Below are 12,937 nucleotides of genomic sequence, written 5' to 3'. Positions count from 1 at the left end.
TGTCAACCCCCCCCTCCATCTGTTAGGACTGACGGACCTACACTGAGAGCCAGCAGCACAGGGAACAGCTTGCCGTGGGGCTGGCCTGGCTGACCAGGCCCCGTCCCTCCAGAGGCTGCCCCGCGCGTGGCCATGGGCAGGGACCCGGCACAGCTCGCTCATGGGGACGGTGCGAGTCCCCTGGATTCTCTCTGCCTGAGAGGCCTCCTGCACCTGAGGGTGCTTAGACGGGGGCCCCACGTCCAGCCCAGCAGCACGGACGCTGGACAGGGGAGCACTCATGGGGTGTCAGCCCTCAGGTCGGAGCGGCCCTCCTCCCGGACTCCATTCCCTCCAGAGAGCTCATCCTGTGCTCAAAGGGGCCTCTGCCAGGCTCCCCGCTGTCCCCCGAAACTGCCTCCCGGGCATCAGGAGGCCCAGGGAACCTGGTTTCCTTAATTCCTCACCTGAGGGTGTTTCCCAGAGAGTGGGTGGGGGGGCAGGCAGGGAGGGAGAGGGAGGAAGAGAGAGAGGGAGGGAGAGAGAGAGGGAGGAAGAGAGAGAGGGAGGGAGAGAGGGAGAGTGAGGGAGAGGAAGAAAGTGGGGAGGGAGAGGGAGACACAGATGTGAGAGAGACATGTGGACTGGTTGCCTCTTGAATGCACCCAGCTGGGGGCGGGGAGCAAGAAGCGAACCCCAGACCTTTTGCTGCACAGACTGGCGCTCTGACCGCTGAGCCACACCGGCCGGGCATAGAACACTGGTGGCCGCCTGTGCGTCTCAGAACAGCCTGTCTCACCAGTTTGTCTGACGTGACCAGGCAGGTCCGCACCCAGCACCGTCCCGCTGGGACCCCGACTGCTTATCTCCGGGAGCCTTTCTTCCTCCCAGAAGCCCAGGGGGACAGGACTGCGTGAGCCCGGCCCACAGGGGAGTGCCCCCCCGCCCCCCGCATGCAGTCCCATTTCAGACCAGGACCGGAGCAGGGGGAGCAGGCGGGGAAGAGGAAACGGAGGACGCACAGTCCGGGGCTGGTCCGTGGGGGACACGCCTCGCGATGCCGGGGTGGGGAGGACAGAGCGGGGGCGTGAGTGCCCTGACCCGGCCCCGTGGACCCTGCACGGGCCTCATGGCGCCTGGGGTCCTAACACGGGAAGCTCAGTGAGTTCTAAGCCCCGGATGAAACCAGAGTCCGTCACCTTGTTGTTCGGCGCTGCCACCGAAAGGCGCAGTGGGAGGACCCACGGGCTAATTGTAAGGACCACTTTTTAAAAAATGTTTCTATATTGTTGATAACAGTTCTTCGGTTTATGTCTCCTCGGCCCCCACCCCACAGGGAGGCGCGTCAGTCTGGCCCGTGCTCCCGGCTCCCGTCTGCTCTCACTCACGTGTGGGATCTAATGAGCAGGATGAATCGACCAACAAAATAAGGCCCGGAGCCTGTAAGAACGGCCTTCTCTGATCTATATCTTGGATGTTTTTATTTTTCACCGTTTAAAAGTTAACAATGTGTGAACCGGCTTGCTCCGAGGGGCGTGCGTACTGGTAAAGGTGGCGTGTTTGAAGGTGGCCCTGTTAACACAGAGCACGGGGGGCGTCCGGGGGACCAGGACTGGGGATGTGCGACGGGGGTTGCTCAGCACCGCTTCCCGCAGACAGACAGACTGACAGACGGACCCCGCGCACGTCCAGGGTAAATGGGGTCTTGTCTGAAGGCCTCTTTCATGATCTGAACCGTCTGGCAGCCGTGGGGTTGGGTTTGCGCCCACACATGATCCGTGGCCCTCTGGAGGCCCTGGCTCTTAGAGGTGGAGGCGAGAGCCACGTGTCTGTTCTTGGCCTGATTGTTAAAGGATCGGAGGCTGGGAACATAAAATATTTCTCTAAATTGCAATCACTGAATAGTTCTGTCGGAGAATTTTTTAAGTATGTGTCACATCAGTAAAGCATTTGAACTTATCTTCCTTCGCAATGCAAGTAGCGGGAGAGAGCTTCTGATTAAAAATAGAGGCCTTGGTTTTGAAGACGGCGTGATAATGCGCCGTGTACCCTGGTGGGCCAGCGGACGGAGATGGCATAATTTAGGATCCGGTGTTAATGTTAAAGAATAGAATTGGGGGGGAGAATAATGTCATGAAACACAGACACAAAAGTAAAAATTCCACCCTCACTGAGAAGGGTTGTAAAACCACAATAATCACCATCAGCTCCCAACACTGAGCTCAAACTGGTCACAGGCATTGAATGATGAGAAGCAACCTAAAAACCCTTTAAACAATGAAAAATTGCTCTATTACTATGAAAGGGAGGTTTAGTGAAATTTGTATCATATGTGTGTATAGAATGAAAATTCAGGCTCCCTGACCAATTTTCCAAGTTAGAATAAAATCCTATATAGTAAAAGGCTAATATGCAACTTGACTGAACAGCGGAACGGCCGGTTGCTATGACGCACACTGACCACCAGGGGGCAGACGCTCAATGCAGGAGCTGCTCCCTGGTGGTCGGTGCGCTCCCACAGGGGGAGCTCTGCTCAGCCAGAAGCCGGGCTCATGGCTGGTGAATGCAGTGGTGGCGGCGGAAGCCTCTCCTGCCTCCATGGCAGTCGGACATCCCCTGAGGGCTCCTGGACTGCAAGAGGGCACAGGCCAGGCTAAGGGACCCCATAGTGCAGGATCAGGCCAGGGATAGACACGGGAGGTTGGCCAGCTGGGGAGGGACTGCGGGAGGGCTCCAGGGTGTGTCTGGCCCCGCTCGCTCAGTCCCTATCAGCAGGACCCCAGCAGCAAGCTAACCTACTGGTTGGAGCGTCTGCCCCCTGGTGGTCAGTGCACGTCATAGTGACCAGTTGAGTGGCCTTAGAATATCATTAGCGTGTTACGCTTTGATTGGTTGAACAGCCAACCGGTCGACTGGACACTTAGCATATTAGGCTTTTATTATATAGGATCTCCTTATAACAACCTTTCTTTCTCAGTTTCATTTCATAGAAACACCTCCTCATCCTTTAAGACTCAGCACATAAAAACCACTTTCATCGTTCAGGAAAAAAAAGCCAGTGTGGGCACAACTGTGCCCTTTCCACAGGTTTCATTTCCCACAACCACCCCCTCGTCGTATAACGTGATGTCTGCTTCTCTCTCCCCTGCTCACGAGCGGCTCCTGCACTGGGATCTGCATTTACTCACCCTGACGCCTGCCCCGAGTCCCCGCCCCACTCCGCAGTGAACGCCATTCCTTCCCACTTCACTCGTGGAGGGATTGCGCGACGGTATCACACGGGGTGTGTGCCCACTAGATGTTGTATTTATCTTGATGCTACATTTTATGGTAAAATTAGACTAAAATAACTTGCTAACGTTTTTTAAACAGCTCGTGTAGAACACCAGCTTGCTTCCCGGCAGACAGGAAACGCACAGCCAGGGCCGTTAATGACCAGAATCCCCTCCAATAGCCATTGTGCCCAGCAAGAGGCCCGGATGCAACTCCTCTCCTCCATCAGTCGGTCTACTCGGGGCTCTGCCTCAGGGCGGCAAAGGTGTGAGTGGATAGTGGCCACCATCTCCACCAACGTCACAGGCTAACAGTTATTTACGTGGCACACACTGTGTGCGTGTACTGCTGGTCACCTCATCTGCAGACCCGATGGGAGCACTGCCCAGCAGACACTCGTTTCCGGTAGACGAGCGATTTCCTGCCCAGGGTGCGGCCAGCATTGTTACTGTCAAACGTGCCACCCCCATTTACCCAGGGGCACCCCCTCTTCTCCCTGAGACTGTCACATTTAAAAATGACAGCAGCCAACATAATAGTAGTTATCTGGTGTGAAGGAACCAAATTAGACCTGTTGCTTCCCCAGATCGGCAAAAAATATACTGTATTTGTTGGTGTGCTGCAAAACGTTAGTAATTAGCTTATGTGCCTGAGATGAAAACGGTTGAAAATCGCTGCTATGGAGGATGAAAATTCCCTTAAATCAAATCAAATCAAATCAAATCAAATCAAATCAAGTTAACACATAGGGTCCTGGCCTAATATGGGAAGAGCTAGGAATGTATGTCCTGGGTTCTGAGAGGTGGACGGACCGTACGTTACTCACAGCCTCTCCTGGCCAGGTGGACACACACATGTTGGGAGGAAAAAGGGGAAGGAGGAGGAGAGAATGAGGGACCCGAGTGCATGGGCAGGTGGTGTCAGGGGACAGGCTCCCGTGGAGGACAGGGAGGGATCCAGAGCCCCTGGGGAGTGAGCTCCTACCAGCAGGTGTGTGTGTGTGTGTTGCGGGGAGGGTGGGTAATGGGCCAAGAGCAAAAGGAAACGGGTGAGGAGTCAAGATCTGCCCCCTCCATAAACATGGTCCCCGAGCTTTGAGTGGATCTGAGCGTGTGGTGAAAACCATTGTAAGGAAGTGTCCGCCTCGTTCCCCTTCTGGAACTCTCTCTAAACCAGCAGCACAGGCAAAACATTGTCTCGAGTCTGCTCTCCTACATTCAGATCCCCCGTGTGCCCCTAACTATAGCCAGTGCGTCTGGGCGAGCTGGTGCGTAAGCTCCCTCCGCCTTCTGTGACATGCGGGTAGTAAGGGCAGTTCCCTCGCAGGATGACGGCATTAAATGAATGATACACGTGAAGCTCATGCTACATAATGCGTCTGAATAAACACTATTCTCACCACGGTTATTGCCAAGTTCAGCAACTGTCTGTCCCGGACGCGGTGGAAGTGGTCAGCCCTTCATGGGGCTGGTTTTGAGGATGGTGGTCGCATCCTGGCATTTTCTCAACGCGCCTCCTTCCAGAGAACAGCAGAGGCACTGCGTGTAATTAGTGACGGGAAATGGTCTTTAGAAATACAGGTGGGGTATTACGTCATGTCACGGACGAGTTTATGGGAATCTGAACCCGAGTCAGATCCAAGCACAGCTTTGAAGGTGGGGTCATCTCTAATGGGCACCACATTGATTAAAGGAACCCCAATTAGCACACGCGGACGCACGGACGCGCAGCACGCGGACACGCAGACATGCGGCAGGCCCGCCCTGCAGGGATGGGGAGCAGTAAAGGGTTTGGGAGACCAGTCGCCCTTTGAGATGGGAAGGCTGCAGGCTGCCCCCCTTACTGCCCCCCACTTCTGAGGATTTGTAGTCACCGTGCCCAGTGACGTCTGAGCTCAGGCACCGGGGTGTTTATTACCCAACTGACCTCATTCCTGCAGCAGAGGGGACTCTGGTCACGGCCTCCCCCCAGCAGCGTGGCGATGGGTACCGCGGCCTCAGTGGCCTAAGTCACTGCTTGTACGCAGAGATGAGGACTGGCTCCGGCCGGTCAGCGGGGTGTACTCAATGCAACACCCAGGAGCCGGATGCCAACGTGTCGCATTCACTGAGTTAACACCATGGTTGCCCCGTCAGTGGGCACTGCTGTGGCATTTATAGGCGGGGATCATTAAAGATAGACGTTTTTCCCCAAATGATCTTAGTGTGACTCGTCCAGCATTTAGTTGTAGAATAAACTTCACTTCGTTACCTTTCCAATCACACTGCAGTCCTCCGGCTGCCTGACTCCCAGCTCAGATGGATCATAAGGTGGGAAGTTTCTGTGAAGAAGAAATAAGCTCGCGAGGGCCCTGGGGCCTGAGGTGAACATGGGAGTTGCTCAAAGGACGTGATCCAATGGGGGGAGGGGGGGTTCGCAGGAAAATTGTGCCCAACGGGGCACTTGGTTGCTACGGGCCTTACATTGTCACTCTGAGGGGTAGGAATACAGATATTTAAAACAAAAAAAGCAAATGTGCAACTAATACTTAGGAATAACGCAGGACGCTAGCGAAAAACTAAGTCTGCAGCAATTGAAACAAGTCAGCCCCAGCAAACCTTCAATAAGAGGCGATTTGGCAACACATAGAGCGATACTGTCATTCTTTCCCTCTAATATTTTTGATGCATTAGATAGATATTCAGCATCTGGGCCCAATAAAATCTGCATTTATGACAAAAGTCTTATCAGAAGAAATAGCAACCTCATCTCAGTAAAGACGCATCGGCACGATCACGGCCTCGCGCAGCCTGTGGCCTGTGTGATTGTCCGAATTCTCCAGCGCAGAAGCCGTCTTCACTGCGGCTCCGTGGCTGGGCGACACTTGTGCAGTGACTTTTAAACAGGTGCTGACCTTGACCCCAATGTTCAGTTTATGTCTTTCACAATGGCTGTGGGAGGCATGCTTTTCTCTTTGTGTTTTCACATCGAATCTATGATGGTTGCAAAAAGCAGTGACTTCTGAGTGCTTTGTGACTATTCTCTTTTTTAAAATACAAATGAGTCCATGTATCATTAGAGTTAATAAGGCAGTTAGCTGTAAGGTGTTTTTTATTGCTGTTGTTGTATATTTTTATTGATTTCAGAGAAGAAGGGACAGGGAGAGAGAGAATCATCAGTGATGAGAGACTCACTGATCAGCTGCCTCCTGTACGGCCCACACTGGGGATCGAGCCCACAGCCCAAGCATGTACCCTTGACCGGAATTGAACCCGGGACCCTTCAGTCCGCAGGCCAACACTCTATCCACTGAGCCACACCAGCCAGGGCTGACTACTATGCCACTTTTGCATTGATTGGACCTTCTAAGTGAGCAAGGCTTTCTTATTTCTGGTAATAATATATGTTGTTACCATAGACACTGATTATAATGACGGGGTAGACACAATTGTTTTTCAAAGCCAATTTCAATGATGGAGCTGATATAATAATCTTTTAACTCTTAACAGAAACATGTCCTTTAGCTCCTTATAGAAACACCAGTAGATGGTCTATGGTGAATAGTCTTTAGATAGGACTTTGTCTATGGAGTTAGTTTTTTTTAACTTTTATTCCAAAGAGTAGCACAGTGCAAACATCATCTGTCATTTCCACATCATGCTCATACCGTGCACACGCCTCTTTTTTTAAAATATTTTATTGATTTTTTACAGAGAGGAAGGGAGAGGGATAGAGAGCTAGAAACATCGATGAGAGAGAAACATCGATCAGCTGCCTCCTGCACACCCCCACTGGGGATGTGCCCGCAACCAAGGCACATGCCCTTGACCGGAATCAAACCTGGGACCCTTCAGTCCACAGGCCGACACTCTATCCACTAAACCAAACCGGTCAGGGCAGTGCACACACCTCTTACAGTTACTGCACCTCACGCCCCACATCTGTAAAATAAGGGTGTGACCAAGGGGTTTTTGCCATCTATACTCCTGTTGTTGACATTACTACTAAGCACAGTTTCTTTAGAAAATAAAGACAAACACCTTAAAAAGAAGTCTTTTTGGATGAAGATAAATGGCTGAGAAATCTTATTGTGACGACAAACTATTACAGAATATATAGGCTTTTACAGTTTTTTATTTTACCTTGAAACATTTCTTAAACGCTGAGTACCTGTTGCTATTGGTAGTCTGATGATCTGATTGGCCGCCTATAAAATCAGTAAAGAAAATGCTACAATTTCAAGCCAATTATCCGTCCCCAGCTTTGCCTACAGCACAATGCCATGGAAATGCTATTCATCCTGTTCGCTGAAGAGCCGCGAGGATTTAAGTCCATGACTCACAATGACTGGGATTAACGAACTTTTGTTTTCGAGCCGTTTTCTTTGCTCCTGTGAATTGCCATTTGTTGCTAAAAATAACAAAAGTGAGCCTGTGGCCCGAGGAGCTGGCGTGCACAGCGCTGAGCAGTCAGGCTGCGGCTCCGGCTCTCATCACCTGGGTGAATTTCTTTGAATTTAAATAAAGACTCTGCCATTTAAGACGGAATAATTTGCAACAACATGGGTGAACCCGGAGAACATTATGCCGAGGGAATAAGCCAGATTCAGACAGACAAATACTTCATGTCACTCAAGTGTGACACCTAAAACCCCAAACCCAGGGACAGAGAAGGGAAGGACGACCGCGGCTGGAGGCTGCGGGGATGGGAGGACGCCGGGCAGAGGCACACGCGTGCAGCTGTGAGATGACTGCGTCCTGCAGAGCCTCACGGTCACGCCGACTAAGGACACATTGTGCACGCGAACGTGGCGAAGAGAGCAAACCTCGAGTGTGCTGGCCAGAAGGAAGTCAGGCAATGGACGTACTTGTGAGCTGGAGTGTGGAGTTATTTCACAGTATATATGCATGTTACCCTCTCACATTGGGACCTAAGTATGTGCAATGTTTATGTGTCAGTCGCATCTCAATAAAGCTGTAAAAAGCTCCCCATCTCGCCCTGGCTGATTGGCTCAGTAACTACTGTCGACCTGTGGACTGAAGGGTCCTGGGTTCGATCCCGGTCAAGGGCACGTGCTTGGGTGGCAGGCTCCATCCCCAGTAGGGGGTGTGCAGGAGGCAGCTGATCCATGATTCTCTCTCATCACTGATGCTTCTCTCTCTCCCCGTCTCCCTTCTCTGAAATCAATAGATATTAGAAAAGAACACCCTCCTTCACAGGCAATGGCTGGCAGGAGCACTCCTGGCCTCACCAACTTGTGTCTGCTCGTCCCTTCCTCCCTCCCTTACATCCGCTTTCGGTCACGTTGTCTTGTCACTTTTGCCCACGATTCCCGTTCTTTCCTCTAACACTTCAATCAAACGTGTCCCTTCCTGAATCAGAGAACAGAATTCCTTTCCGACCCGTCTGCCTCCTTGGACCTTGGACGCGCGCCCTCTCTCAGTTACGGGAAATGACAGACACTCAGCGCCCGCGGAACACTCTTTGTTGGGACAGACAGACTCTGCGTGTCTAAACCAGTTCCCTCTCTCATTCTGTCGAGTGGGCGTCTGCGTTTGGACACATGCCCGTGTGTTCTTATTTGATTGTGAATCATGGGAGGGAGGCCCCTGGCAAGGCAGTCACCTGTGAAATGTGTGTCAATCCTCCTTCGTCTGATATTAGAAGGAACGTACCCCATTGCCGGGGTCCAACCCCAGCAGGTCCAGGGGTCCCCAAAGGTGTGGACGGAGTCGGCGAAGAAGGAATGACATGGAGACAGCGTTCAGTTGATCAGCAGCCTAGGCAGGATCTCTAGCCAAGTTCTAGTCAGGATCTCCAGCGAAGTTCTGGTTAGGATCTCCAGCCAGGTTCTGTGGCCATGTTCTCTTGCTAGGTTCTCCAGGCAGGTTCAGTCGCCAGGTTCTGTCCAGGTTCTCTAGCCACGTTCTCTTGCTAGGTTCTTCAGCCAGGTTCTGTAGCCAGCATCTCCAGCCATTCTGCTGGGGAAGGGGTTAAGAGGTTTTATTCCCTCCCTAACTTCAGGGGAAAATCCCTACCTGGGGAAACAACCTTTCTCGGAGAGGTGACCTTGGTTAGAACACATAGTGCCAAGAAGGGGAGCAAACATATTAAGAACAGTATGCCATATACGCCAGGTCCCTTGAAACAGCAAGGATGGACCGGCTCCCGGCACCCCATCTTAGGGGCCTGCGAGGCTTTTGAGAATTGAATCTAACAGCAGGAGGAAGGAAGAGAAAGCGCTTTTTGCAGGAGCTGATACAGGCTTCCACCGGATGTTTCAGCTTGAGCGTCGGTCAGCCAGGGCCACGGACGCTGTGGAGACACGGTTCTAAGCACGTCCCTGGCGGGTCTACGCCCGGAGCCTCTGCAGGAAGAGACCTGAGCCTCCCAAGTCCCCGTGAGAAGGCGGAGAAAGTGGGGGGCAGGGGTGCTCGGCAACGTGCTGTCCCTCCAGACGGACGGACGCTGGAAACGGTCGGGAGGAAGCAGTGTGCCGGCTCCTCACCCGCAGCCGAGGGCTCCCGGGAATTGACCAAACCTTCGCCCTTCATCTAAAACCCAGCTTCTGGGGAGTTTCATGAACGCCTGTTATTCACACGATGTGCCTATAGCACAGGCCTTGGCACGTGCAGACCCCTCTAGACCTAAGGAAAACCCGTGTCTGCTCGCCCTCGTGTGTGCGATTCTTGGCTGCCGTGACGTTGCTTTTCTGTTTTTAAGCCCTAACGCTGTCCGTGTTTGACGTGTGCGACCTGATGCATCTGCACATACGTGTCCATCGTGAAGCCTTCCCCACAGTCGGTGTCACGAACATATTCACGCCTTCAAGGGTCTCCGCCTTCCCCTTCACCACGAGGGCGACGGCACGTCTCAGGTCTGCCCTCTGAGCAGATGCTGAGCGACAGCGCGACACTGGTGACGGCAGCGCTGCCCACGCAGACCCACAGGGTTTACGCAGGTGTCACGGCTGACACGCGGACGGAGACCTGACTTCCCCGCCTCCCAGCCCCGACCCCCTGCTCCTCTGTCTCCGTGAGTCCGAGCCGCCAGCCGCCCCTCAGGTGCCCACGCGGTGTTCGCCCTTCGTGTCTGGCTCGTTTCACGTACATGATGCCCTCCAGGCTCACCCATGTGCCACCAGTGGTGGGATTCCTTTCTTGATGTAATTTTCCTTTATCCTCTCCCGAGGGTGCCTTTTTCCACTGAGAGTGGAAAAGAGGTTGGAGGGGGAGGGGGGAGAGAGAGAGAGAGAGAGAGAGAGAAGCATCGACGTGAGAGAGACACATGGACTGGTTGCCTCCCACGTGCACCCCGACTGGGGCTGGGGATCAAACCTGCAGCCCAGGTACATGCCTGTGAGCGGGAATCGAACCCATGACCCTCCCATGGGAGGGCCAACACTCTAACACTGAGACGCCGGCCAGGGCACGAGTTCCTTCCGTGTAAAGGCTGGACAACCTCCCGCTGTGTGTGCAGCCCCTGTTCTCCGTCCCTGTCCCCGGCTGAGGGACCTGCAGCTGCTGCTGTGTCCAGCTCATCGTCAGTGATGCTCCCCAGACGTGACAGCAGAGGGCGCCGTTCCCGTGCGGAGTGGGAGGTGCTGGGCCTGCTGCCTCCCACGGGCACCGGGCGCCCTTTCCTCCGGCCTCACATGCCTGTTCGCTGCCCCATTGGTGACAGCCGCCCGGCAGGGCAGCCGCAGGTCCATCGGCTTGTCCTTGGCCGTCCTGCAGTCCGCGGTGAGCATGCTACGGACACCGTGTGCCCTGGCTGAGCCAGGTTAGCAGGACCTCCGCTCGCCGAGTGGGAGCCACGGGGGCTGTGACGTGAGGGAAGGAGCCGCTTCGAGACGAGGGGAAGCCGGGGACCTGGAGAGGCTCCCGGGGGCGAGCTCTGTCGCAAAGGCGTCTGAGGGCGAGTCTTGCATCGTTAGGGGTCCCCAGACCTACGGGTAGACGGGCCTTCAGCGCTTCCTTTAACAGGCAGCATCGGAATAGAATCTAACATTTCAGTCATTTCACGTATTTGTTTCCAGAAAGAGTGGGATGGGGAGAGACAGACAGACATGGACCGGCCGCTCCCACAAGCGCCCAAGGGTGGGGCCCCTGAGTCCCCGGGGAGGTTCTAACCACTGAGTGAGAGAGAGAGAGAGAGAACCAGGCTCTGAATTTTATTTTGATTTTTTGTGATTCTCACTCTTGGTTGCCTCTCACACAAGCCCTGACTGGGGGCCAGGGATCAAACCCACAACCAAGGTAGGTGCCTTTGACCGGGATTGAACCGGAGACCCTTCGGTCCGAGGACTAACGCTCCAACCATTGAGCCACCGGGCCAGGGCGGGAGAAGCAGGCTGTGAGGTGAGACACGCGTCTCCGTGGGTCCGCAAATGGCCAGCCCCACCCTCCGCACCGAGTGGCGGGGCCCTGGGTCAGGGGCTGTGGCTCTTCTGCTCTCAGAGCTGCTCCGGGGCAGTTTCGGGGCTCACGCACAACGAAGGAGAGTGAACTCCCCGCAGGTCCGTGCCGGCCTCTCAGCCCCTGTGAGCACCTTCCCCTCGGGCCCCGCGGAGCCCGCACTGCTGAGGCACCACCATGGGGTCCCCTTCTCCTGCGATGCCTCCACCCCACGTCCGTGTCTGTGAGGGGGAGGAGCTACGTCTTTTCAGCTTCCTGCACCCCAGGCTGCAAAGTGACAGCTCCCACAGCGACACGCAGTGAGTGTTTGCTGGCGACCCACCCCAGACGGCTCCGCGTTTACAACAAATTAAACCGCATGAAACCCACGGCGGGTCAGACAGGGTCAGCTGCTTCCATTAGAAAACAGTTCCGCTGAAAATCAAACCCCTCGTTCAGTCCCCAGACCAGTCCCGCCAAGTGCACGATTCTATCCAGTTACAGAAACGCAAAACCTCCCTGAGCTCAGACCCGCGTGGCTCTCACGGCTCCGATTCCTCCAGCGACCTGGCCTCCCATCTTCCCTGACACGTATTTTCCCAAAGGCCCTGTGTGTCCAGGCCCACCTGGCGGCTCCTCCCGAAGGACCTCACTCACCACCCACCAGGCCCACCGACCGCGGTGTCCTGTGGACGGAGACGCAGCTTCTGCACCAACAGTGACCTTCCCCTGCTTCCCACGCGGCTCCGGGCCGGTGGCTTGTGTTCCCCCCGAGGCACACGAGGCCTGGCCCCGTCACTGCCCTTGTTGCCACCCACGTGGGGACAGCGGGAGCTGCCAGCGTGGCCGGAGGCAGGGAGTCCCGTCTCACCGGCTCCGTAGTCGGAGCTCCAGGCATATGATTCCCAGGAAGCCGAACAGCATCCCCGAAGCCACAGGGGACCAGCACCGAGGAGGGGACGTGGTCTCCCCTCCCCTCCCTGCTTCCCGCCCGCAAACACCAATGACACAGGGGACAAGGGAGACACCACACGCGCCCCCCCCCCGCCCCCCACGGCGGTGGAGGTGCACTTCCTCTCCCTAAACGCAGCGCCTGCACAAACAACAAGCAGCCGCAGATCATCGCAGACAGCGTTTATTTCAATGCCGCGTCCACGCGAGACCGTGATGGTGGCGGGACAGCGCCCGGGAGGAGAGGGAGAGCCTCAGGAGTGGCCGAGCTCTGGCTCCCAGGCCGGCAGAGAAGGCCCCGGGGGTTGGGCCCCAGGAAGCGGGGTTCAGGAGGCTGCGAGGAGGGTCCAGCCGAGGCC

At 55.0% G+C, this 12,937-nt stretch overlaps 1 protein-coding gene across 1 annotated transcript in view; it reads right to left on the bottom strand.

The window, feature by feature from the left end:
• Window positions 1-9,583: 9,583 nt before the first annotated feature.
• LOC102768561 (keratin-associated protein 13-1-like) overlaps window positions 9,584-12,937 on the bottom strand; it is a 4,144-nt gene continuing 790 nt past the window's right edge. Inside the window, exons 2-3 of the mRNA XM_015564151.1 lie at window positions 10,006-10,161; window positions 9,584-9,699 (exon numbers count right to left, since the gene is read on the bottom strand). Of these exons, the coding sequence (XP_015419637.1) occupies window positions 9,584-9,699; window positions 10,006-10,161 (272 nt within the window). The remainder of the gene's footprint in view (window positions 9,700-10,005; window positions 10,162-12,937) is intronic.

The sequence above is a fragment of the Myotis davidii genome, unplaced genomic scaffold, assembly GCF_000327345.1.
Source record: "Myotis davidii unplaced genomic scaffold, ASM32734v1 scaffold552, whole genome shotgun sequence".
Taxonomy (NCBI): Eukaryota; Metazoa; Chordata; class Mammalia; order Chiroptera; family Vespertilionidae; genus Myotis; species Myotis davidii.
Note: the sequence above shows the minus strand (reverse complement) of the source record. Positions and strands in the feature narration are given on the sequence as shown.